Source organism: Salvelinus alpinus, chromosome 5, assembly GCF_045679555.1.
Source record: "Salvelinus alpinus chromosome 5, SLU_Salpinus.1, whole genome shotgun sequence".
In the NCBI taxonomy this organism is placed as follows: Eukaryota; Metazoa; Chordata; class Actinopteri; order Salmoniformes; family Salmonidae; genus Salvelinus; species Salvelinus alpinus.
The window spans coordinates 85,945,213-85,967,576 of record NC_092090.1 but is presented as its reverse complement, the minus strand read 5'-3'; the positions used below and the strand labels follow the sequence as shown (position 1 = coordinate 85,967,576).

The following is a 22,364-nucleotide window of genomic DNA, read 5'->3' as shown; positions in this document are numbered from 1 at the left end:
GGATGAACTGTAAAATGGTTAATGGTAAGGGTTAAGGCAAGGGGTTTTAAGGTTAGGGATAGCACTAACCGTTTCTAAACCCAGAGCATTTAAAAATATATATATTTAGACAGGGAGTCAATGCTAAAACCAAAGTCTATTTTCTAGATTAGACCCGTTTAGCACAATACACATTAAACTACACATACACATTAGACTAGAGCGAGTGGGGTTATGGGTTGAGATTCTGTACACGGTGGTGGCTGGTGGGATCATCATAACTATTATCCAATCAGAACCCCCAAAAATGCTACATACAGGCGTGGTTGTGGTTTTAAACCTAATTTTAACCACACTGCTAATCTTATGCCTACCCTTAAAATAAGACAAAGTTAATTTTTACAATATAGCCAATTTTGACCACACTGCTGGCATTCATGAATACCAATGAAATGAATGCCAAATGCCCACTTGACCTAGTATAATAATGTATTTATGTATTATTTAATACTGTAATACCAGTACAATTAACAACTATCAAAGACACTCATTACTAACCAGACTGAGTCTTAGCAAAAGTGGATACAATACAATTTCTGGTTAAAAAATGTAGTGGTATCAGCAGTTGGAAAACTTAGCAAGCAATTAACTGACAAGTAGCTACAGAAAGTCTCCTGATAATTCCTACTATGAATAGTAGGACTACGTTCAAGCAAAGATTGTGGAACATATGCAGTGTAAAATGTGTAATCAATGCTCACAAAATAAAACACAAACAACTTTGAGTCACATTTATTAATTGAAATCTGAGTCATATTTGCCTCAGCTTTAAATACAGCTGCTAGCATATTGTTTTCAAATGGCCTGTTAAAGTGGTTCAAAACTAAACATTTTATGAAGTACAAGTAAAAAAGCAATATTTCTTATTTTGTCACAAATCAGTGCTACAACTTTAGATTCTCTGTGAGTGTTGAGTGACAATGACACGCCATAATTGTTTTCCAGTTTCTTGATGGATGGTTCTAGATCTGAATTCTATAGCCTCCTTAAACTCCATCAGCATTCATTGTGAATCTCAGATATGTTGTCAATGGACTGCAGCAGTTGAGATACTAGACAAAGAGTTTCTGCTCCTGTAAGTAATTGCCTGTGGACAGAATCAAACCGAAAACCTGGTCATAGAACTTGGAGCAAATACCACAATGTTTAATTATGGTTAGAAAACACTATGAACTGATCTTGCACGTTGCATTTTACCAAATACCCACACAATCAATATGAGGAACTGTGTATTCACATCTGTATGTAGATGACACTATGGAAGAGAAACCTTACTTGATGGAAGTCTCAGCATTGAGTGCTGCTTTGTTAAGGTACTCCGAGGCCACTTGCGCATTGTGTTTCATTGTATTTAAGGCAGCTGTCTCTCTAGCTCGAAGTCTCTCATTCTCATATCGGCACCCCTCTACTTGGCCCTGCAATATAAAGAGTATCACATCATGCAACAGTGTTTCCTCTAGGATTTTTTCCAGCAGTGGTGGCAAGGGTTGCGCTGCTAACATTAGCGCAATGTCATGCTAGCTGTTTCCATAGATACACTTCCAGTTATTGAGCCAACAACTATCGATTTGAAAGCGTGTCTCGGGCAAAAAAAAATAATAATAATAATATACATACATACACTGGAGTGGACAAAGCATTAGGAACATTTTCTCTAATATGGAGTTGCACCCCCTTTTGCCCTCAGAACAGCCTTAAATTGTGGGGAATGGACTCTACAAGGATGCTGGCCCACATTGACTTCCACATTGACTTCAATGCACAGTTGTATCAAGTTGGCTGAATGTCCTTTGGGTAGTGTACCATTCTTGAAATACAAGGCAAACTGTTAGTGTGAAAAACCCAGCAGCATTGCAGTTCTTGACACACTCAAACCGGTACGCATGCTACCTACAACCATACCCCGTTCAAAAGGCACTTAAATCTTTTGTCTTGCCCATTCAACCTCTGCATGGCACACATACACAATCCATGTCTCAATTGTCTCAAGCTTAAAAATCCTTCTTCAACCTTTCCCCTCCCCTTCAATTTACGTGATTTAACAAGTGACATCAATAAGGGATCATAGCTATCACCTGTTCAGTCTTTGCCAAGGAAAGAGCAGGTGTTCCTAATGTTGCATACACTCAGTATGTATGCATGTACACTATCGTTCAAAAGTTTAGGGTCACTTAAAAATGTCCTTGTTTTTAAAAGAAAAGCAAATTTTTTGTACATTAAAATAACATCAAATTGATCAGAAATACAGTGTAGCCATTGTTAATGTTGTAAATGACTATTGTAGCTGGAAACGGCAGATTTGTTTTATGTAATATCTACATAGGTTAAATGGATACACAGGCCTACACAGGCCCATTATCAGCAACCATCACTCCTGTGTTCCAATGGCACGTTGTGTTTGCTCATCCAAGTTGATCATTTTAAAAGGCTAATTGATCATTAGAAAACCCTTTTGCAATTATCTAAGCACAGCTGAAAACTGTTGTTCTGATTAAAGAAGCAATAAAACTGGCCTTCTTTAGACTAGTTGAGTATCTGGAGCATCAGCATTTGTGAGTTCGATTACAGGGTCAAAATGGCCAGAAACAAAGAACTTTCTTCTGAAACTCATCAGTCTATTCTTGTTCTGAGAAATGAAGGCTATTCCATGTGAGAAATTGCCAAGAAACTGAAGATCTCATACAATACTGTGTACTACTGCCTTCACAGAACAGCGCAAACTTGCTCTAACCAGTATAGAAAGAGGAGATGGAGCACCGGTGCACACCTGAGCAAGAGGACAAGTACATTAGAGTGTCTAGTTTGAGAAACAGACGCCTCACAAGTCCTCAACTGGCAGCTTCATTAAATAGTACCCACAAAACACCAGTCTCAATGTCAACAGTGAAGAGGCGACTCCGAGATGCTGGCCTTCTACGCAGAGTTGCAAAGAAAATGCCATATCTCAGACTGGCCAATAAAAATAAAAGATTAATATGGGCAAAAGAACACAGACACTGGACAGAGGAAGACTGGAAAAAAGTGTTATGGACAGACTAAGTTCGAGGTGTTCGGATCACAAAGAACATTTGTGAGACGCAGAAAAAAATGAAGATGCAGGAGGAGTGCTTGACGCCTTCTGTCAAGCATGGTGGAGGCAATGTGATGGTCTGGGGGTGCTTTTGTGGTGGTAAAGTGGGAGATTTGTACAAGGTAAAAGGGATCTTGAAGAAGGAAGGCAATCACCCCATTTTGCAACGCCATGCCATACCCTGTGGACGGCGCTTAATTGGAGCCAATTTCCAACTACAACAGGACAATGACCCAAAGCACAGCTCCAAACTTTGCAAGAAATATTTAGGGAAGAAGCAGTCAGCTGGTGTTCTGTCTATAATGGAGTGGCCAGCATAGTCACCTGATCTCAACCCTATTGAGCTGCACTTAGAAAGGACATTTCTAAGTGACCCCAAACTTTTGAACGGAAGTATATATATACAGTGGGGCAAAAAAGTATTTAGTCAGCCACCAATTGTGCAAGTTCTCCCACTTAAAAAGATGAGAGGCCTGTAATTTTCATCATAGGTACACTTCAACTGTGACAGACAAAATGAGAAGAAAAAAAATCCAGAAAAATCACATTGTAGGATTTTTTATGAATTTATTTGCAAATTATGGTGGAAAATAAGTATTTGGTCAATAACAAAAGTTTATCTCAATACTTTGTTATATACCCTTTGTTGGCAATGACAGAGGTCAAACGTTTTCTGTAAGTCTTCACAAGGTTTTCACACACTGTTGCTGGTATTTTGGCCCATTCCTCCATGCAGATCTCCTCTAGAGCAGTGATGTTTTGGGGCTGTTGCTGGGCAACACAGACTTTCAACTCCCTCCAAAGATTTTCTATGGGGTTGAGATCTGGAGACTGGCTAGGCCACTCCAGGACCTTGAAATTCTTCTTACGAAGCCACTCCTTCGTTGCCCGGGCGGTGTGTTTGGGATCATTGTCATGCTGAAAGACCCAGCCACGTTTCATCTTCAATGCCCTTGCTGATGGAAGGAGGTTTTCACTCAAAATCTCACGATACATGGCCCCATTCATTCTTTCCTTTACACGGATCAGTCGTCCTGGTCCCTTTGCAGAAAAACAGCCCCAAAGCATGATGTTTCCACCCCCATGCTTCACAGTAGGTATGGTGTTCTTTGGATGCAACTCAGCATTCTTTGTCCTCCAAACACGACGAGTTGAGTTTTTACCAAAAAGTTATTATTTTGGTTTCATATGACATTCTCCCAATCTTCTTCTAGATCATCCAAATGCTCTCTAGCAAACTTCAGACGGGCCTGGACATGTACTGGCTTAAGCAGGAGGACACGTCTGGCACTGCAGGATTTGAGTCCCTGGTGGCGTAGTGTGTTACTGATGGTAGGCTTTGTTACTTTGGTCCCAGCTCTCTGCAGGTCATTCACTAGGTCCCCCCGTGTGGTTCTGGGATTTCTGCTCACCGTTCTTGTGATCATTTTGACCCCACGGGGTGAGATCTTGCGTGGAGCCCCAGATCGAGGGAGATTATCAGTGGTCTTGTATGTCTTCCATTTCCTAATAATTGCTCCCACAGTTGATTTCTTTAAACCAAGCTGCTTACCTATTGCAGATTCAGTCTTCCCAGCCTGGTGCAGGTCTACAATTTTGTTTCTGGTGTCCTTTGACAGCTCTTTGGTCTTGGCGATAGTGGAGTTTGGAGTGTGACTGTTTGAGGTTGTGGACAGGTGTCTTTTATACTGATAACAAGTTCAAACAGGTGCCATTAATACAGGTAACGAGTGGAGGACAGAGGAGCCTCTTAAAGAAGAAGTTACAGGTCTGTGAGAGCCAGAAATCTTGCTTGTTTGTAGGTGACCAAATACTTATTTTCCGCCATAATTTGCAAATAAATTCATTAAAAATCCTACAATGTGATTTTCAGGATTTTCTTTCTTCCATTTTGTCTGTCATAGTTGAAGTGTACCTATGATGAAAATAGAGGCCTCTCTCATCTTTTTAAGTGGGAGAACTTGCACAATTGGTGGCTGACTAAATACTTTTTTGCCCCACTGTATATATTTAAATACCACATGTTTTGCTGCGTTGGCCACCTCTGATAAATTAATATAGGGGAAACACTGTGCAAACATATGTCAATGGAGCTAATCATGCAGTAACACCAGTAAAAGTCAAACCTGTAATTGATGAAGCTCCTGTTTGAGTTTTGACACAATGTTTTCACCCTTCACTGCTCGTTTCTGTCAAGAAGAAAAGGTCCAAGTAATGAATAAGACTTCACATCAACACACTTCTGTTTAGTAACTAATCATGACATTTCCTTGTAATCTTAGTGAGCTATACATTGCATTGAGAAAGTATTCAGACCACTTTACTTTTTCCACATTTTGTTATAGCCTTATTCTAAAATTGATTAAATTAATGTTTTTCATCGATCTACACACACAATACCCCATAATGACAAAGTGAAAAAGGTTTAGAATTTTTAGCAAATGTATTAAATCAAAAAGAAACCTTATTTACAGTTGTCAGAAGTTAACATACATTTAGGTTGGAGTCATTAAAACTCGTTTTTCAACCACTCCACAGATTTCTTGTTAACAAACTATAGTTTTTGCAAATCGGTTAGGACATATACTTTGTGCATGACACAAGTAATTTTTCCAACAATTGTTTACAGTCAGATTATTTCACTGTATCACAACTCCAGTGGGTCAGAAGTTTACATTCACTAAGTTGACTGTGCCATTAAACAGCTTGGGAAATTCCATAAAATGATGGCATGGCTTTAGAAGCTTCTGAAATGCTAATTGACATCATTTGAGTCAATTGGAGGTGTACCTGTGGACGTATTTCAAGGCCTACCTTCAAACTGAGTGCCTCTTTGCTTGACATCATGGGAAAATCAAAAGAAATCAGCCAAGACTTCAGAAAAAATATTGTAGACCTCCACAAGTCTGGTTCATCCTTGGGAGCAATTTCCAAACGCCTGAAGGTACCACGTTCATCTGTACAAACAATAGTACGCAAGTATAAACACCATGGGACCACGCAGCCGTCAACCGCTCAGGAAGGAAACACGTTCTGTCTCCTAAAGATGAACGTACTTTGGTGCGAAAAGTGCAAATCAATCCCAGAACAACAGCAAATGACCTTGTGAAGATGGAGGAAACAGGTACAAAAGTATCTACATCCACAGTAAAACGAGTCCTGTATCGACATAACCTGAAAGGCCGCTCAGCAAGGAAGAAGCCACTTCTCCAAAACCGCCATAAAAAAGCCAGACTATGGTTTGCAACTGCACATGGGGACAACAATCGTACTTTTTGGAGAAATGTCCTCTGGTCTGATGAAACAAAAATAAAGCTGTTTGGCCATAATGGCCATCGTTATGTTTGGAGGAAAAAGGGGGAGGTTTGCAAGCCGAAGAACACCATCCCAACCGTGAAGCACGGGGGTGGCAGCATCATGTTGTGGGGGTGCTTTGCTGCAGGAGGGACTGGTGCACTTCACAAAATAGATGGCATCATGAGGCAGGAAAATTATATGGATATATTGAAGCAACATCTCAAGACATCCGTCAGGAAGTTAAAGCTTGTTCGCAAATGAGTCTTCCAAATGGACAATGACCCCAAGCATACTTCCAAAGTTGTGGCAACATGGCTTAAGGACAACAAAGTCAAGGTATTGGAGTGGCCATCACAAAGCCCTGACCTCAAGCCTATAGAAAATTTGTGGGCAGAACTGAAAAAGCGTGTGCGAGCAAGGAGGCCTACAAACCTGACTCAGTTACACCAGCTCTGTCAGGAGGAATGGGCCAAAATTCACCCAACTTATCGTGGGAAGCTTGTGGAAGGCTACCTGAAACGTTTGACCCAAGTTAAACAATTTAAAGGCAATGCTACCAAATACAAATTGAGTGTATGTAAACTTCTGACCCACTGTGAATGTGATGAAAGAAAAAAGCTGAAATAAATAATTCTCTCTACTACTACTTCTAACATTTCACATTCTTAAAATAAGTGGTGATCCTAAATGACCTAAGAGAGGGAATTTTTACTAGGATTAAATGTCAGGAATTGTGAAAAACTGAGTTTAAACGTATTTGGCTAAGGTGTATGTAAACTTACGACTTCAACTGTACATAAGTATTCAGAACCTTTGCTATCAAATTAAATTGATTGGACATGATTTGGAAAGGCACACACCTGTCTATAGAAGGTCCCACAGTTGACAGTGCATGTCAGAGCAAGAGATTGAAGGAATTGACCGTAGAGCTCCGAGACAGGATTGTGTCTAGGCACAGATCTGAGGAAGAGTACCAAAAAATGTCTGCAGCATTGAAGGTCCCCAAGAACACAGTGGCCATCATTCTTAAATGGAAGAAGTTTGGAACCACCAAGATCATTCCTAGAGCTGGCCACCTGGCCAAACTGAGCAATCGGGGGAGAAGAGCCTTGGTCAGGGAGGTGACCAAGAACCCAATGGTCACTCTGACAGAGCTCCAGAGTTCCTCTGTGGAGATGGGAGAACCTTCCAGGACAACCATCTCTACCAGTCAGACGGAAGCCACTCCTCAGTAAAAGGCACATGACAGCCCGCTTGGAGTTTGCCAAAAGGCACCTAAAGACTCTCAGACCATGAGAAACAAGATTATCTGGTCTGATGAAACCAAGATTAACCTCTTTGGCCTGAATGTCAAGCATTACGTCTGGAGGAAATCTGGCACCATCCCTACGGTGAAGCATGGTGGTGGCAGCATCATGCTGTGGGGATGTTTTTCAGCAGCAGGGACTGGGAGACTAGTCAGGATCAAGTGAAAGATGAACTGAACAAAGTACAGAGAGATCTTTGATGAAAACCTGCTCGAGCGCTCAGGACCTCAGACTTGGGAGAAGGTTAACCTTGCCACAGGACAACAACCCTAAACACACGACCAAGACAACGCAAGAGTGGCTTCAGGACAAGTCTCTGAATATCTCCCAAATACAGGTGTGCCAAGTTTGTAGCGTCATACCCAAGAAGACTCGAGGCTGTAATCACTGCCAACGGTGCTTCAACAAAGTACTGAGTAAAGGGTCTGAATACTTATGTAAATGTGCAAAGTTTTTATTTTTAATACATTTGCAAAAAAAATGCTTTGTCAGTATAGGGTATTGTCTGTAGATTGAGGAAAAAAACATTTAATCAATTTTAGAATAAGGCTGTAACATAACAAAATGTGGGAAAAGTCAAGGGGTCTGAATACTTTCCGAATGCACAGTATTTCACATCTTCTAGATGATCAGTGAACAAAACATATTCTTAAATCCTTGATAAACTGATGAAGTAGAAGAAAGAGGGACAGGTGCATACGGTCATTAACTGCAGGTTCTGCTCTACGGAGTGGACCATGGTCTCTAAAGCCTGAGCCTCCCTCTCCTCCTGCACTCTTCTCTTCTGCAACTCATCTGTGAGGTGTCGAATTCTATGGGTCAGTCAGAGACATGATGATGAGCATAGGTTAAACATTCATTAAATAGCATGAACATGTGTACAATTGACATCTTAAATATACATGTAAAGAGTGATATTCAAAGCATTACTCCCATGCCATAACATAATATACGGGCTTTAACACCATCCCCTAAATCCCTCTCACACTCCAGGAAGGTCTGTTCTCAGCAGACCATATCACTTCTGTCCACCTACCTTTGATCATCCTTGTCAGACTTTTTCACAAGATATTTAATGTTATTCCTGAGCTGCGTATTTTCCTCCCTCAGCTTTAAAAGAGAAACAGAAAATACAAAATAAAGGACTTGTGGCCAATCACATGGGGGGGTACACTACAAAGTAGGATCCGTGAGTTAGCCAGCTAACTTTGCTAAAACAACCATTAATAAGCAGCCTCAGATCCACTTTAATAACTCTACCTACATGTACAGTCGTGGCCAAAAGTTTTGAGAATGACACAAATATAAATTTTCAGTATGCTGCCTCAGTTTGTATGATGGCAATTTGAATATACTCCAGAATGTTATGAAGAGTGATCAGATGAATTGCAATTAATTGCAAAGTCCCTCTTTTCCATGCAAATGAACTGAATCCCCCAAAAAACATTTTCACTGCATTACAGCCCTGCCACAAAAGGACCAGCTGACATCATGTCAGTGATTCTCTCGTTAACACAGGTGTGTGTTGACGTGGACAAGGCTGGAGATTTCTCTGTCATGCTGATTGAGTTTGAATAACAGACTGGAAGCTTCAAAAGGAGGGTGGTGCTTGGAATCATTGTTCTTCCTCTGTCAACCATGGTTACCTGCAAGGAAACACGTCCCGTCATCATTGCTTTGCACAAAAAGGGCTTCACAGGCAAGGATATTGCTGATGGGTAAGATTGCACCTAAATCAACCATTTATCAGATCATCAAGAACTTCAAGGAGAGTGGTTCAATTGTTTTGAAGAAGGCTTCAGGGCGCCCAAGATAGCCCAGCAAGCGCCAGGACCGTCTCCCAAAGTTGATTCAGCTGCGGGCTCGGGCCACCACCAGTACAGAGCTTGCTCAGGAATGGCAGCTGCACGCACAGTGAGGCGAAGACTTTTGGAGGATGGCCTGGTGTCAAGAAGGGCAGCAAAGAAGCCACTTCTCTCCAGGAAAAACATCAGGGACAGACTGATATTCTGCAAAAGGTACAGGGATTGGACTGCTGAGGACTGGGGTAAAGTCATTTTCTCTGATGAATCCCCTTTACGATTGTTTGGGGCATCCGGAAAAATGCCAACAGTAAAGCATCCTGAGACCATTCATGTGGTTGCTTCTCAGCCAAGAGAGTGGCCTACTCACAATTTTGCCTAAGAACACAGCCATGAATAAAGAATGGTACCAACACATCCTCCGAGAGCAACTTCTCTCAACCATCCAGGAACAGTTTGGTGACGAACAATGCCTTTTCCAGCATGATGGAGCACCTTGCCATAAGGCAAAAGTGATAACTAAGTGACTCGGGGAACAAAACATCGATATTTTGGGTCCATGGCCAGGAAACTCCCCAGACCTTAATCCCATTGAGAACTTGTGGTCAATCCTCAAGAGGCAGGTGGACAAACAAAAACCCACAAATTCTGACAAACTCCAAGCATTGATTATGCAAAAATGGGCTGCCATCAGTCAGGATGTGGCCCAGAAGTTAATTGACAGCATGCCAGGGAGGATTGCAGAGGTCTTGAAAAAGAAGGGTCAACACTGCAAATATTGACTCTTTGCATCAACCTGATGTAATTGTCAATAAAAGCCTTTGACACTTATGAAATGCTTGTAATTATACTTCAGTATTCCATAGTAACATCTGACAAAAATATCTAAAGACACTGAAGCAGCAAACTTCGTGGAAATTAATAATTGTGTCATTCTCAAAACTTTTGGCCACGACTGTACATATTACCTCAATTACCTCAACTAACCGGTGCCCCTGCACATTGACTCTGTACCGCTACCCCCTGTATATAGCTACGCTATTGTTATTTTACTGCTGCTCTTTAATTATTGGTTAAGGGCTTGTAAGTAAGCATTTCACTGTAAGGTCTACACCTGTTTTATTTGGCACATGTGACAAATAAATGTTGATTTGATAAAATAACTGATTTTCTGCTTAATTAAAAAGCTAAACTTGGATTTGTGATTTTGTTTGTTGAGTCAATTAGACCATGCCCATTTCAAGCTTGTTTAAAAAAAAAAGTAAAGTTATTTTAGAATATTTTGGCAACTTAGCTGACTAACTAATTGATACCCCTATGACTTCCAGTTTGAAGGGAAGTGCATCTGTAAGCAAAGAGAGAGATACGAAAATAACCTTTTGTTGATCCCTATGGCCATTCTCTGTACTACTCTTCTTGGTCTTGTAGAAGAGCTCTGCCATGGATGTCTCGTCATCTCCCTCATAGTTCACTGGTGCCCTCCTGTACTGGGGGGTCTTTGGTGAGAATTCTTCAACCACCTGCCATACAGATAAGGAAGTATCCTCTTCTTCCTCTGTGCACAGGGAAGACTGACCCGAGTATGTGCTGCTGTCTGCTGCTGCAGTGCCACACAGTCTAAATTAATGCGCCTCCTCAATGGCTGATGGCTGGTAACTCCCAGCCCACTCCTTTGTCTCATTGTCCAGAGACTGAGGAAACGGTGCGGGGTCTATGTAAAAGTGACCCTGGAAGTCTTGATCGAAGCTCTTAGGGCCCGGGATAGTATATTCCCCCTCTGCCAGGAATGGGCGCCCATATGCCTCCTATAACACAAAATGCAGCAGTAAGAATATAGGTCACCTTCACATAAAAATTACATCAAAAGTAATAATCTGAACAGTCTGACCATCTTTTCAGACTTTGAATATTATGCTGTGACATTTTTCCAATGAATGAACACCTCCAATGACCTAACACCAAATTACATGCATATGCTTTGTAACAGTTCATCTCTGGGATTGAATGTAACAGTGGTTCATTTAAAATGATCAGCACCTTTCGCGTTGGGTACTTCTTCTCATCTGGATCCCCTTGGTTTTTACTGCGGATGAACTCTTTGAAGGAAAAGGGATTCATATCATCACCATCTTCTCGGACTTCATCTATGAAATAAGACATATCGGTACATATTTGGATGATAGTAATTTTCAAACTGTCTAGTTGTCATTATTGGAGAAATACAAGAGTTGGACAATGTTGTGGATGTGTGGGGGGCAATGCCCCTACTCCAAGTGCCATGTGATTTGTAATGACCTGTGAGTCCAGAACGTCTCACTAAATGACAGCACCGTGCCAGAGTACTTTGACCAGGGGGAAGCGTGCCCCCTACTGGCCATCCAACACCATGCCAGCAGCATGATTTCAAACAACCACCCAGGCCAAACACAGCAGAGGTTTTAAACCGAACACTAATAACACACGCTGATCACCCTTCGATGGCGTTGAATAGATGTGCCCCTGCCTTAGATAGATGGGATGTGTGTTGTCTCATACAATGATGTGAATATTAAGTAGCCTATGTCATCTGGACAATGATCAACTAACTACTATAGCTAGCTTAGTATCTATACTGGATTTGCTATGGAATTAACAACTTACCATCTTCAATAATAAGAGTTTTTGCAGATGTTTTATGCTTTGCCATGTTGATGGTTAACCAGTCAATCGGCGATGGAATGGTAGCTAGCTAGAAAGGAAAGCTAGCGTTAGCTAGGTTGCGAAAAACAGAAGTGTGACACGGTCCATTTGATTATTAACTCCCGAAATAATGCAGCTACTTGCTAATAACTCGATGTAGACAAAATGACTTGTCATAAGAATGGTAATTGATCAAAATTACATTGTCCACATCAGATGTGTATATCCATGCAGCAAACGTTAGCTAGCTGCTGAAAATCACGTGGAAAATCCTAAACTTCTCACTTGCTAAAATTCAGGTGACGTAAAATGAAAAACAAACAACATTTCCCATGAGTCTCTAGAGATCCAATTTCTCCGGCAAATCTACACGTGCCGCGATTAATTCGAAATCCCGGTAAGTGGAAAAGTGTATTTAAATGGCCATTCTTATCAATATCATGTTTAAAATATAGTTCCATTGCACACACTATAGCTAGCGAGCCGTCACATTTATTCGGCTACCAAACAACCACTTAATTTCGCAGACTTGCTAGCTACGGAAATTGGCACACCTGTGAAACTAATTTAGTTTTGCGGTTCCTATCCATGTTTGGTGAGGATAGCTCGAGGGCTGGTTACCAGATAATACTATGCACTGTTAGCAAGAAGCTATAAATAAGAAACGTATTTGTATAGAGATGGAGTATGGTGAATGAATTCCACTTCATTTATGGAGTTGCCAAGATCATGGATTTTCCAGACACCGCACACTGTGAATTCATAATCATTCGTTCATATCATTGTCATGCTTTCATATTCATACTGCACGGCGCCCTATGTAGGCCTTGTATTCTCACATCTATTCTCACATATAAGGACTTTGCTAAGTTTACGGATGTGGGGCACATTGTTTGGAAAATTGAAAGATGTGACGATCACCTGAGTGGTGTGTTTATTATTTACTTTAATAGACTCCGACAGAGGAGAAATATTGACCATGTCCCAAGAGAAGCCAGACGCTTGCAGCCAGACCCAGTCGCAGCCTCAGACCCAGTCCCAGAGTGGCTCCAGCTCCTCCTCTGCTCCAGGCTCTGCCAGCCAGTCATCTTCAGGGTCTGGCACTGTCAGTTCAGTGGACACCATCCCTGTTAGGGACCTGGGCTCCATACCAGAGGAGCCTGAGCCACAGCCCTGGGGCCTCCTGCTGCCTATGCAGAGAGGCTTCAGAGCCCACAGTGAGTTCAACAACCACATGACGTGCACCTGTTACCTGGGAGGTTAGGATGCCTTTAGGCAGTGAGTACTGGGGGAGTTTAGTTGATTTAAACGTTTTTCTGCAGTTTGTACTGAACAAGTTTTCCACAATAGTGCGGGAACATTCTTTTGAGGTCTGTTTGAGCCTCTCAAAAGCATCTTAAGGCTAAGTTCACTGTTAGAACCTTCGTAGGGGCATCATTAAATCTCTGAGTTGTTTCCCAAAACATTATTAACGTTGCACTTGAAAGCGCTTGTAATCTAACGCCTGCCTCAGACCACTTGTAGAACAGTTAAGTGTGTCGTTAATGCTTTTTTTTGCCCTCACGCATCACTTTATACACAAGATCTCTGCTAAACAGAATAAAAATATAAACAGTAGGCTATAGGCCCATTTCGATTATATTAAAATGCATTTTCATGTTCAATTGAGTTCTATTTTGCTACTTGTAGGCTACCTACCATCTGTAATTTCTCAATATAATTAATGATGTGTAGCCTAACATGTGCACAATGATGTCCCAAATCAGGGATTCTGTGCATTTTTATTCGGTAAGCATTAGAGTAAGCCACTTCAGTACTTGCAGCAGTAGGTGGTAATATCTTTCTAGGAGATATTACCACCTACTGAGAAAACAACGCACTAAGTAACTGTTTTCTCTGTGTGGTGTTTTGGGAAACGCATGTTACATTTTCGGCCATTGTAGGAAAGATGTATTGTTAAAACACCCGTAAAACTAAGTTCCATTGCTATCGGGAAATCGGCCCTGATCAATAAGTGTGTGACCATTTCAAATCATAAAACTACTGCAGCAGCACACTACAACATCGTCCTCTGAGCCGCCATAATCAGTAATCACAATGTTCTTCAAGTGGTCTTTCAGATCAGTAGCATTTCCGTTCATTTAAACATTGCGCAATAATGTGTCCTGCTGAAGGTGGCCCATATGGCAACTGAGTGAGATTTTTTTTGTATTTTTCAACTAGCACTAGCATCTGTGTATTCTCTTCTCTTAGCCTCTATTGAAGTGATGGTGTTAGTTTGACTTTTTTCCTCAGACTGTGTTGAGGACGACGCTTGGTTTGGCAGGCACACTAAATGCAACTATTCCTTTGATGTCCCCATACTGAGGAAATCATCCAGATTTGCTGCATACAGCAATAAACATTTTAGGATATTCCGAGTAGGTCGATTTATTTTTCACCACTATCTATGTATTTTATTTAAGGAAGACCATTGTTTTGTTAATCAGTGTGCTCCGTAATGACGGTCAGATCTTTACCTTGCAGGAGAAGAACATTGTCTATGTCTTTGACAACAGTAACAATGGCACGTTTGTTGACGGTAAAGTTATTGGAAAAGGAAAAATGTTGCCACTAGCGAACAATGCAGTGTTGTCCCTAGCTGAAGAACGCCACAAAGGTACCTTTTGTTCCCCAGAGGTTTATTTCAATACATTTCTGTTTAGGTCACTGATACTTAAATAGCAGCAAGGAGGCCCTATCCATCATGACACTATATTCCATGTATCTCTAAACATTAAGTATGCTGCATCATTCCCTTAATGGTGATGTCGGCCTTAGTCTTTGCATTAATAATCAATTCAACTGATTTTCTCCCTTCAATAGTGTTTGTGTTCATTGATCTCATGGCGGATGAGCAGTCCAACCTACCCAAAGAGTTAAGCGAGAAATACATGATCACCAAAACGATTGGAGTGTAAGTGAGCATTTTATTCATTTTAACTTGTGTATTTTACTAAATCTTGTTACTCGTGGTTTTGTTTTGAATTACAGAATAACATTCTAATATGATTTGTTATACCAGTGGTGTGTGCGGGGAAGTGAAGCTGGCTTTTGAGAGGGCCACTTGCAAAAAGGTGGCCTTGAAGACTATCAACAAGAAAGATTTCCCGGCATCTGTTGGCGTAAATCTTATCACCATTTTCCTCCTCTTCTAGTTTATGAATACTAACTAATGCAATAAATGTAACACTCATCTTTGTTCAATTATAGACTGCCACACGAAGTGCAGAACGAGAGATCCAGATCCTTCAAAAGATTGACCATGTAAGTATTATATCTAGAACTTATTATGATGTAATAACTGCCAAGGAGCCTAGTAAAGCAATGGCTCTTCATGTCCAACAATGTTTCCTTACCTGGGGTAATCAAATGCCATAAAAGTAGTCATTTTCAACGTATGTTTTCTACAGGACAAAGCCACAGACATCACACTTTTCTACCACCACCTCTAGTATTTGCCTGCTAATTTTCTGTGCGTAACTTTTGCCTCCTGTCTTTTCCAGCCATGTCTGATCAAAACAAAAGACTTCTTCCAAACAGATGACTCCTACTACATTGTTTTAGAGCTGTGAGTTTAGTTTTTCATTCAAGCAGACACTTTTTTTTATCAATGAGAAACCATTATAATTTTCGTTGTGTGTAATAATTTCTGTAACCCTCTGAAGAAGTATAATTGTCACAAGCATAGTATTTCCCTTCCCCTTTGTTTTCTGTTTCAACTGATAGCATGTGTGTGTTTCAGCATGGAGGGTGGAGAACTCTACGACAGGGTCAAAAGCAAGCAACAGATCAAGGAGCCGATTGCCAAGCTATATTTTTACCAGATGTTGAAAGCAGTAGAGGTGGGTGGATTGATGTATTTCTCAATTTTTCCTTCAGAATTGTTAGAATAGTGATATTTATGGTTTGCCTGACGACTCGCACTGAATGCTTCCGCTGCTTTATCAATTTCTACATACTTCAGTCTGAATCTGCCATCATTGAAGTCGTGACGATGGGTGTTGTACAAAATAAAGTAATCAGCAATTGGATCGTCTCTAACCAGAGTATCAAAGCCAATGACACATTTTCAAACTTCACTACCCACTTGTTCTGGCTCTGGATTTCTAGGACCAGTCAGATGGTCTGAATGTGTTCGTGTTCTAGAAGGGTCGGGGAGGGATTCAAATCCAGACTCATTGAGGAGAAGAAACAAATGCTTGTGGGTGTGGCATTTGGCCGGAGCAATGAGTCTGGGTAGCCAGGCAAATTCATGGTAGGATTTATTAAATACATTCCGGTGTGATGTTGAAATGTCAAAATACGCCATACCTTTACACATCTTGTTTTATACTGGAGATACTGTCACTTGAGTAGATATTCGACTGCTTCCTTATACTGGTTTATCTCGCATTCCTTCCACTAGTACCTTCACAACAATGGCATCATCCACAGAGACCTCAAACCTGAAAATGTGCTGCTTTCGTCTCACGATGATGTTTGCGTCATCAAGGTAAGGTTTCTCAAATCCCAATGTGGGTCTTTCTTCCACAGTGAATGATCATGGTAGATCAAGAGTATGTGAGGGTAGATAAAGTTATCCACTTATTCATTGCCCTCCTGAAGTGGACCTCTAGACACACTAGATCTGGAGAAGGAAAAAAAACTAAAAGCTTGGTTGAATAGCCTCACTGAAGTGAAGAGTTACAGGCCTCTCTCTCTGTGACAGATCACAGACTTTAATCAGTCCAAGATACTGGAGGAGTCTGCCCTGATGAGGACCCTTTGTGGAACACCCACATACCTGGCACCAGAGGTGTTTACAGACGCAGTCACTGTGGGCTACAGCAGGGCTGTAGACGCCTGGAGTTTAGGGGTCGTCCTGTTTGTGTGGTAGGGATCCATGTTCCTCATGCCAGGATCACAGACATAAGTGCTGCTCTGACTGTAGTAGATATACAGGACTGTCAGCTTTAATTTGAGGGTATTTTCATCCATATCGGGTGAACCGTTTAGAAATTACAACACTTTATGTACACAGTCCTCCCATTTGAGGGGACCAAGGTATTGGGACAAACTCACTTATGTATATTAAAATAGTCAAAAGTTTAGTATTTGGTCCAATATTCCTAGCACGCAATGATTACATCAAGCTTGTGACTCTACAAACTTGTTGGATGCATTTGCTGTTTGTTTTGGTTGTGTTTCAGATTATTTTGTGCCCAATAGAAATTAATGGTAAATAATGTAGTGTCATTTTGGAGTCACTTTTATTGTAAATAAGAAAATAATGTTTCTAAACACTACTACATTAATGTGGATGCTACCATGATTATGGAAAGTCAGGTATATCCCTAATCATAGTAGTATCCACATTAATGTAGTAGTGTTTAGAAACATTATTTTCTTATTTACAATAAAAGTGACTCCAAAATGACACAATACATTATTTACTATTCATTTCTATTAGGCACAAAATAATCTGAATCGCAACCAAAACAAACAGCAACTGCATCCAACAGGTTTGTAGAGTCACAAGCTTGATGTAATGCTTGATGTAATCATTCCGGGCTTATCAGTGTACTAAGGGCATTGTAATGCAACTATTTCAATCAATTTGCAAATAACTTGGGCCAAGATTACTTTTCAACAGCACACAGTTTTCCTGTTCACAGATTCACTTATAAGTGTTAATACTTTTATATGTGAAGTTTACTTCTCTCCCCCTCACAGTTTGGCAGGCTATCCCCCATTCTACCCTAATGCACGAATTGGTTTGTCAGTCAGTGATCAGATCACCCAGGGAATATATACATTTATTCCATCAAAATGGAATGGCATCTCCGATGATGGTAAGGGACTAATGTAAATCCTCATCAAAATGACCTAAAAATGTACTGCATGCATGTTTGGCTCTGTCATACGTGTGCTAGAGAACATACATTTGAAATGGATTCCACCTGTCTTGGGTTTGTAAACAACTTTTGCTACTTTACTACAGTCATATTGATAATTCAATGTTGTCCGAAACTTCTTTTACTTATCCAATCATGTCTAGCCAAAGATGTTGTGAAGAAACTGCTTCGAGTGGACCCCAATGCCCGCCTCACCATTGAGGAGGCTTTACAGCATCCCTGGCTGATGGTAAGGTTTATTGCTGTCTCATTGCCTGGCCCCAGTGCCATCAATGCGGGTACGTTTACTGCATAATGGGTATTTTGGGCTAGGCAGTGTTGTAAGTGGCAATGGCGAGTAATCTCTGATCCCATCAATCTCCATCTCAGGATGAGGCAATGAAGGAGATCGCTGAAGGCATCATGTACCCCAAGGACTCCAGAGATGCCGATGCCACAGCAGACTCTGGAGATGCCACAGTAGTGAGAAACAATGTCATTCTACTACAGTAGTTTCCCACCCCTCTCCTGGGGTACCACTAGACAGTCCACATTTTTGTTCTAGCCTGCTTTAACTAAGCAAGTTCTTGGTGTTTAGTTGAAATAGGTACTTAAGTGCAGGGCAAGAACAAAAATGTGAACTATCTGATGGTCCCCGCAGGAGAGGGTTTGCCATATGTCAATATTGTCCAGAGTATGGTGTTGCTCACAAAATGTAAGTATGTCTCTTATTACTTTAGGCCTCAACCGGAAAGAGGTCAAGAGAAGATAAGGAAGAGCAGCAGCCAACAAAGAGGTGACCAGGCCCATCCACAGAGGCAACATGAGCCACATTCCACCCTCGTCTCCCCATTGGAGACTCCCCTGATATTTTTCTTCTGGCAATTAGGCCTACTTGAAATCAGTATATTGCATTTCATCACGCATCACTGTAATCATTCCCACAATGTCCCTGTTCAGGATAGTGCAATCAACTGGAATTGACTTGATTACTGCATGTTGAGTTCCAACTCGTGGGCACATGTGGAGCTAGCTCCACATTGTTACGGTGGTGGAATGTGAAAGCTTCCATACAGCAGTTATACATTAGCTAGTGTAAAGCATAGCAGGCCAATTTTCAACTAACCTGTTCTTGGCGATACTTTTCTCCAGAATTGAGAGTGACAAAAGTATCTTCTCGATGTCCAGTTGCAGGTGGTTCTCCAAAAATATATTAAATCCACGTTTGCACCGAGTGAGGAGTTCCCTCGCCATTTTAGCTGCATCTTGCGTTTCCCCAAGAGCTTTGCAGGAACTAGATGTTTCTATGTGATACGGCCACATGTAGGTGACGGAGCGTCACACAGTGCGACCAAAACAAATAACTGCAGACGTGCAAGAGGCATTTGCATTTCTCACTCGATACAAAACGTGGATTTAATATATTTTTGGAGAACCACCTGCAACTGGACATTTATAAGATGTACTTTTCTCCCATATCAAGAACAAAGAAAGTATCACCAAGAACAGGTTAGTTGAAAATTGGCCTGCTATGCCTTATACTAGCTAATGTGTAATGGCTGTATGGAAGCATTCATAGATCAGCGCAACAATGTGGAGCTATGTCTACTGGAAATTGCCTCCTGTTTTGTAAATAATTGTTTTTGTACAAAAATGTTATTTACCACTGGGTTTTTATTGTTGTGCATCCCATAATTCTTGATTTGTATATCATAAAAAAATCTTACTCTATTGAACATTTTCACCCCAGGTCAAGGTTCTTGTTCATTAACCTGAACCATCTAGCTACTAATTTTGCATCATATCATACAGTGGCTCATGTAAGGCACTCTGATCACTCACCCATAGAGCCTTTAAACAGAACATCAATCTCTAGGTCAACAAGAACAGCACAAGCATAATCAGTGCATTAATCTGTGAGTAGTGTTGCTGTTAATCATTGTGCAAGCTTTTATATCAAACTATATTCAGATTATCCCATAGATTGGCATTGGACCTGTCCCAGAGACGGTACAGCACTGTGTGTGCCTCGTCAAAAGAGTCCCCCCCCCTGGACCCGACTCTTCCAGCTCGGGCCGATCCTTCAGTATGTCTCTAACACCACCTAGGGGCTGAGAGCAAGCAGTCAATTTATTTAGGCTGACTCACGTGATTCTGTAAATGGGTAGCAATCAGACAATCCATGAATCTAAATATTCTATAGTATGTGGTTAAACAGACAATGTTCCTCGACTGCGTTGTAGGACCATATTTTCAGCAGAAATGTATGCTTCACCCAGTGATTGAACTCTGCTGGAGAAGTTGGTCCACTGCTCCTCACCTGCATGAGTTCACACAAGGTCATTCAGGCTGATGTCATCTCCATAGAGGAAGGGCTGCCTCTTGAGGAACATGTTCTCCAGCTTCTCCAGAGTGTCACCCAGGTCTGCTAAAGCCCTCTCCACCTTCAGTGGGTCTGTGGGCTGCCCTGTCATACGGGGCAGTAAAACCTACACCACAAAGCAGCATTGTGTGCCAGCAACAACAGACACAGAACATCAGCTATAACATTGCCTACAAAAGTCTTTGTATTGCAATTATGTGTAATATCTAGGCTGCAAAGAGATGGTGGCAGTGGGACTAGGCTACATTTTACCTGCCATAAAGCATAGTGTGTTCCATGAGCGAGCCTTACCTCCATGATAAAGACCTTGGTTGCATGTGGTGGTGTGTTGGTATGGTGCCGGGCTGTGTACTCATCCACTCTCGCCCTCCTCTCCAGGTGGCGAGGATACCGTTTACTTGGGACATTGTATTTGGTGGGCAGGTATTTTAATATGGCATCACTATAACAAGATGAGGGAGGGGAAATGTCCTTTTATTTTCAATTTCTAAACCCTTCAACTAGTAGGATCTGACCGTGAATCAAGAATCTTATCTCAGTCAGAACAAAGTCATTGTCGACCATCTGCATGGGATTTAGTTTTGTATACTGTGGAGTCCTATTCTCCCCTATATAAAAAGTTGAGACAAGTTCATTTATTTTTAACTAGGCAAGTCAGTTAAGAACAAATTCTTATTTTCAATGACGGCCTAGGAGCATTTCTGCTGAAAAACTGCCTTGTTCAGGGGCAGCTTATTTCTATCGTATGTATAAAATAATAATAGAAAAAATAATGTCACAATTCCAACCCTCCTCCTTTTTCTGGGCTTGGGACTGGCAAAAGTGACCTAAAGAGAGACTCTGGTGGAGTTACCTCGTTTTTTATTTTATTTTTCTTGATTTGGTTTGGTTTTTAACCTTGTAGGTTCCTCACTTAGGAACAAGTCACAGTAAAACATGAACATTTTTAGCCATAACATTTTTTATTTTTTTTGGTATACAATCTACATTAACAATCTAAATCGACCAAAAAGAGACAATAGAAAAAACTGTCAATGTGAGAAAATTATGGTAGCTAGTCTGGCCCTAATTCAGGTTAATTGTTTTTTTTTAATGTAAGCCAGGGCTGGATCAGCCAGCGGCAGCTTCCCGCATGCGCGATTCATTTGCAGTCTGGACGCGGAGGGGTGAACATCTCCTGCTCTGACTGCAGCTGGGAGGGACTGCTGCATGAGGAGGTGCTGCGTGGGCCCCCTATGAGTGCTTTGTGACGGGGCGGGGGTGGGGCCCACGCAGCACCTGCTGCTCGTTGAGAAGAGTAAGAACGATACGTGCTTTCACGTCAGTCTCCAATAACACCAGAAAAAGTCGCTAGATTTTTTGCTAGCTGCTTTTTTGAAAATGTGTCGCTAGAGTGGTCTGAATACTCGCTAAATATAGCGACCAAGTCGCTAAGTTGGCAACACTGGCAGCAGATTGCCCATGATCCTTTTAGATTTTATTAAAAAAGTACATGTTAGTAGAACGACAGAACAATTAGCTATAAAATCTTTGTTAGAACGCTTTACATCTCATTTCTAAGTAAATCTTTGCAGGTTATGCTCAGTTTTCAAAGTAGATCATATGGCTGTAAAAACAACATTATGGAAGTTACAAACCATCAGTTTGATATTTTATTATGATCCCATTAGCTTACTCTTCTTGAGGTACACTCAAAACATGAAACATTACATTATACAGAACATGAATTAATAGACAACACCTCAAGGATAGAATTATCTACAAGCATTTCGCTACACAAGCAATAATATCTGCTAACCATGTGTGTGACCACTAAAAAATGTGATTTGATCAATTTAAAACATCTCACACAGCCTATATATCAGTACATAC

The 22,364-nt window shown here is 41.1% G+C and overlaps 1 protein-coding gene and 1 pseudogene across 1 annotated transcript; one reads left to right on the top strand and one right to left on the bottom strand.

Annotated features, from left to right (window-relative positions):
* Positions 1–755: 755 nt before the first annotated feature.
* On the bottom strand, positions 756–12,479 carry LOC139577129 (endosome-associated-trafficking regulator 1-like; annotated as a pseudogene).
* Positions 12,480–12,637: 158 nt separating this feature from the next.
* On the top strand, positions 12,638–19,845 carry LOC139577128 (serine/threonine-protein kinase Chk2-like). Its single transcript, XM_071403975.1, has 15 exons — positions 12,638–12,789; positions 13,148–13,411; positions 14,490–14,614; positions 14,721–14,853; positions 15,060–15,150; positions 15,259–15,358; positions 15,447–15,500; positions 15,740–15,804; positions 15,979–16,078; positions 16,642–16,728; positions 16,945–17,108; positions 17,949–18,067; positions 18,274–18,359; positions 18,500–18,592; positions 18,850–19,845. The coding sequence occupies exons 1-15, from the start codon at positions 12,783–12,785 to the stop codon at positions 18,907–18,909; spliced, it is 1,548 nt and encodes a 515-aa protein (XP_071260076.1). The 5' UTR covers positions 12,638–12,782; the 3' UTR covers positions 18,910–19,845.
* Positions 19,846–22,364: the final 2,519 nt, after the last annotated feature.

What these genes read in the sequence shown, in the direction of transcription:
- LOC139577128 (XM_071403975.1), top strand. An exon ending in AACATTTTAGGATATTCCGA is followed by an intron (nt 14,615 to 14,720) that starts GTAGGTCGATTT and finishes TTTACCTTGCAG; the next exon opens with GAGAAGAACATTGTCTATGT. An exon ending in AGCTGAAGAACGCCACAAAG is followed by an intron (nt 14,854 to 15,059) that starts GTACCTTTTGTT and finishes TCCCTTCAATAG; the next exon opens with TGTTTGTGTTCATTGATCTC.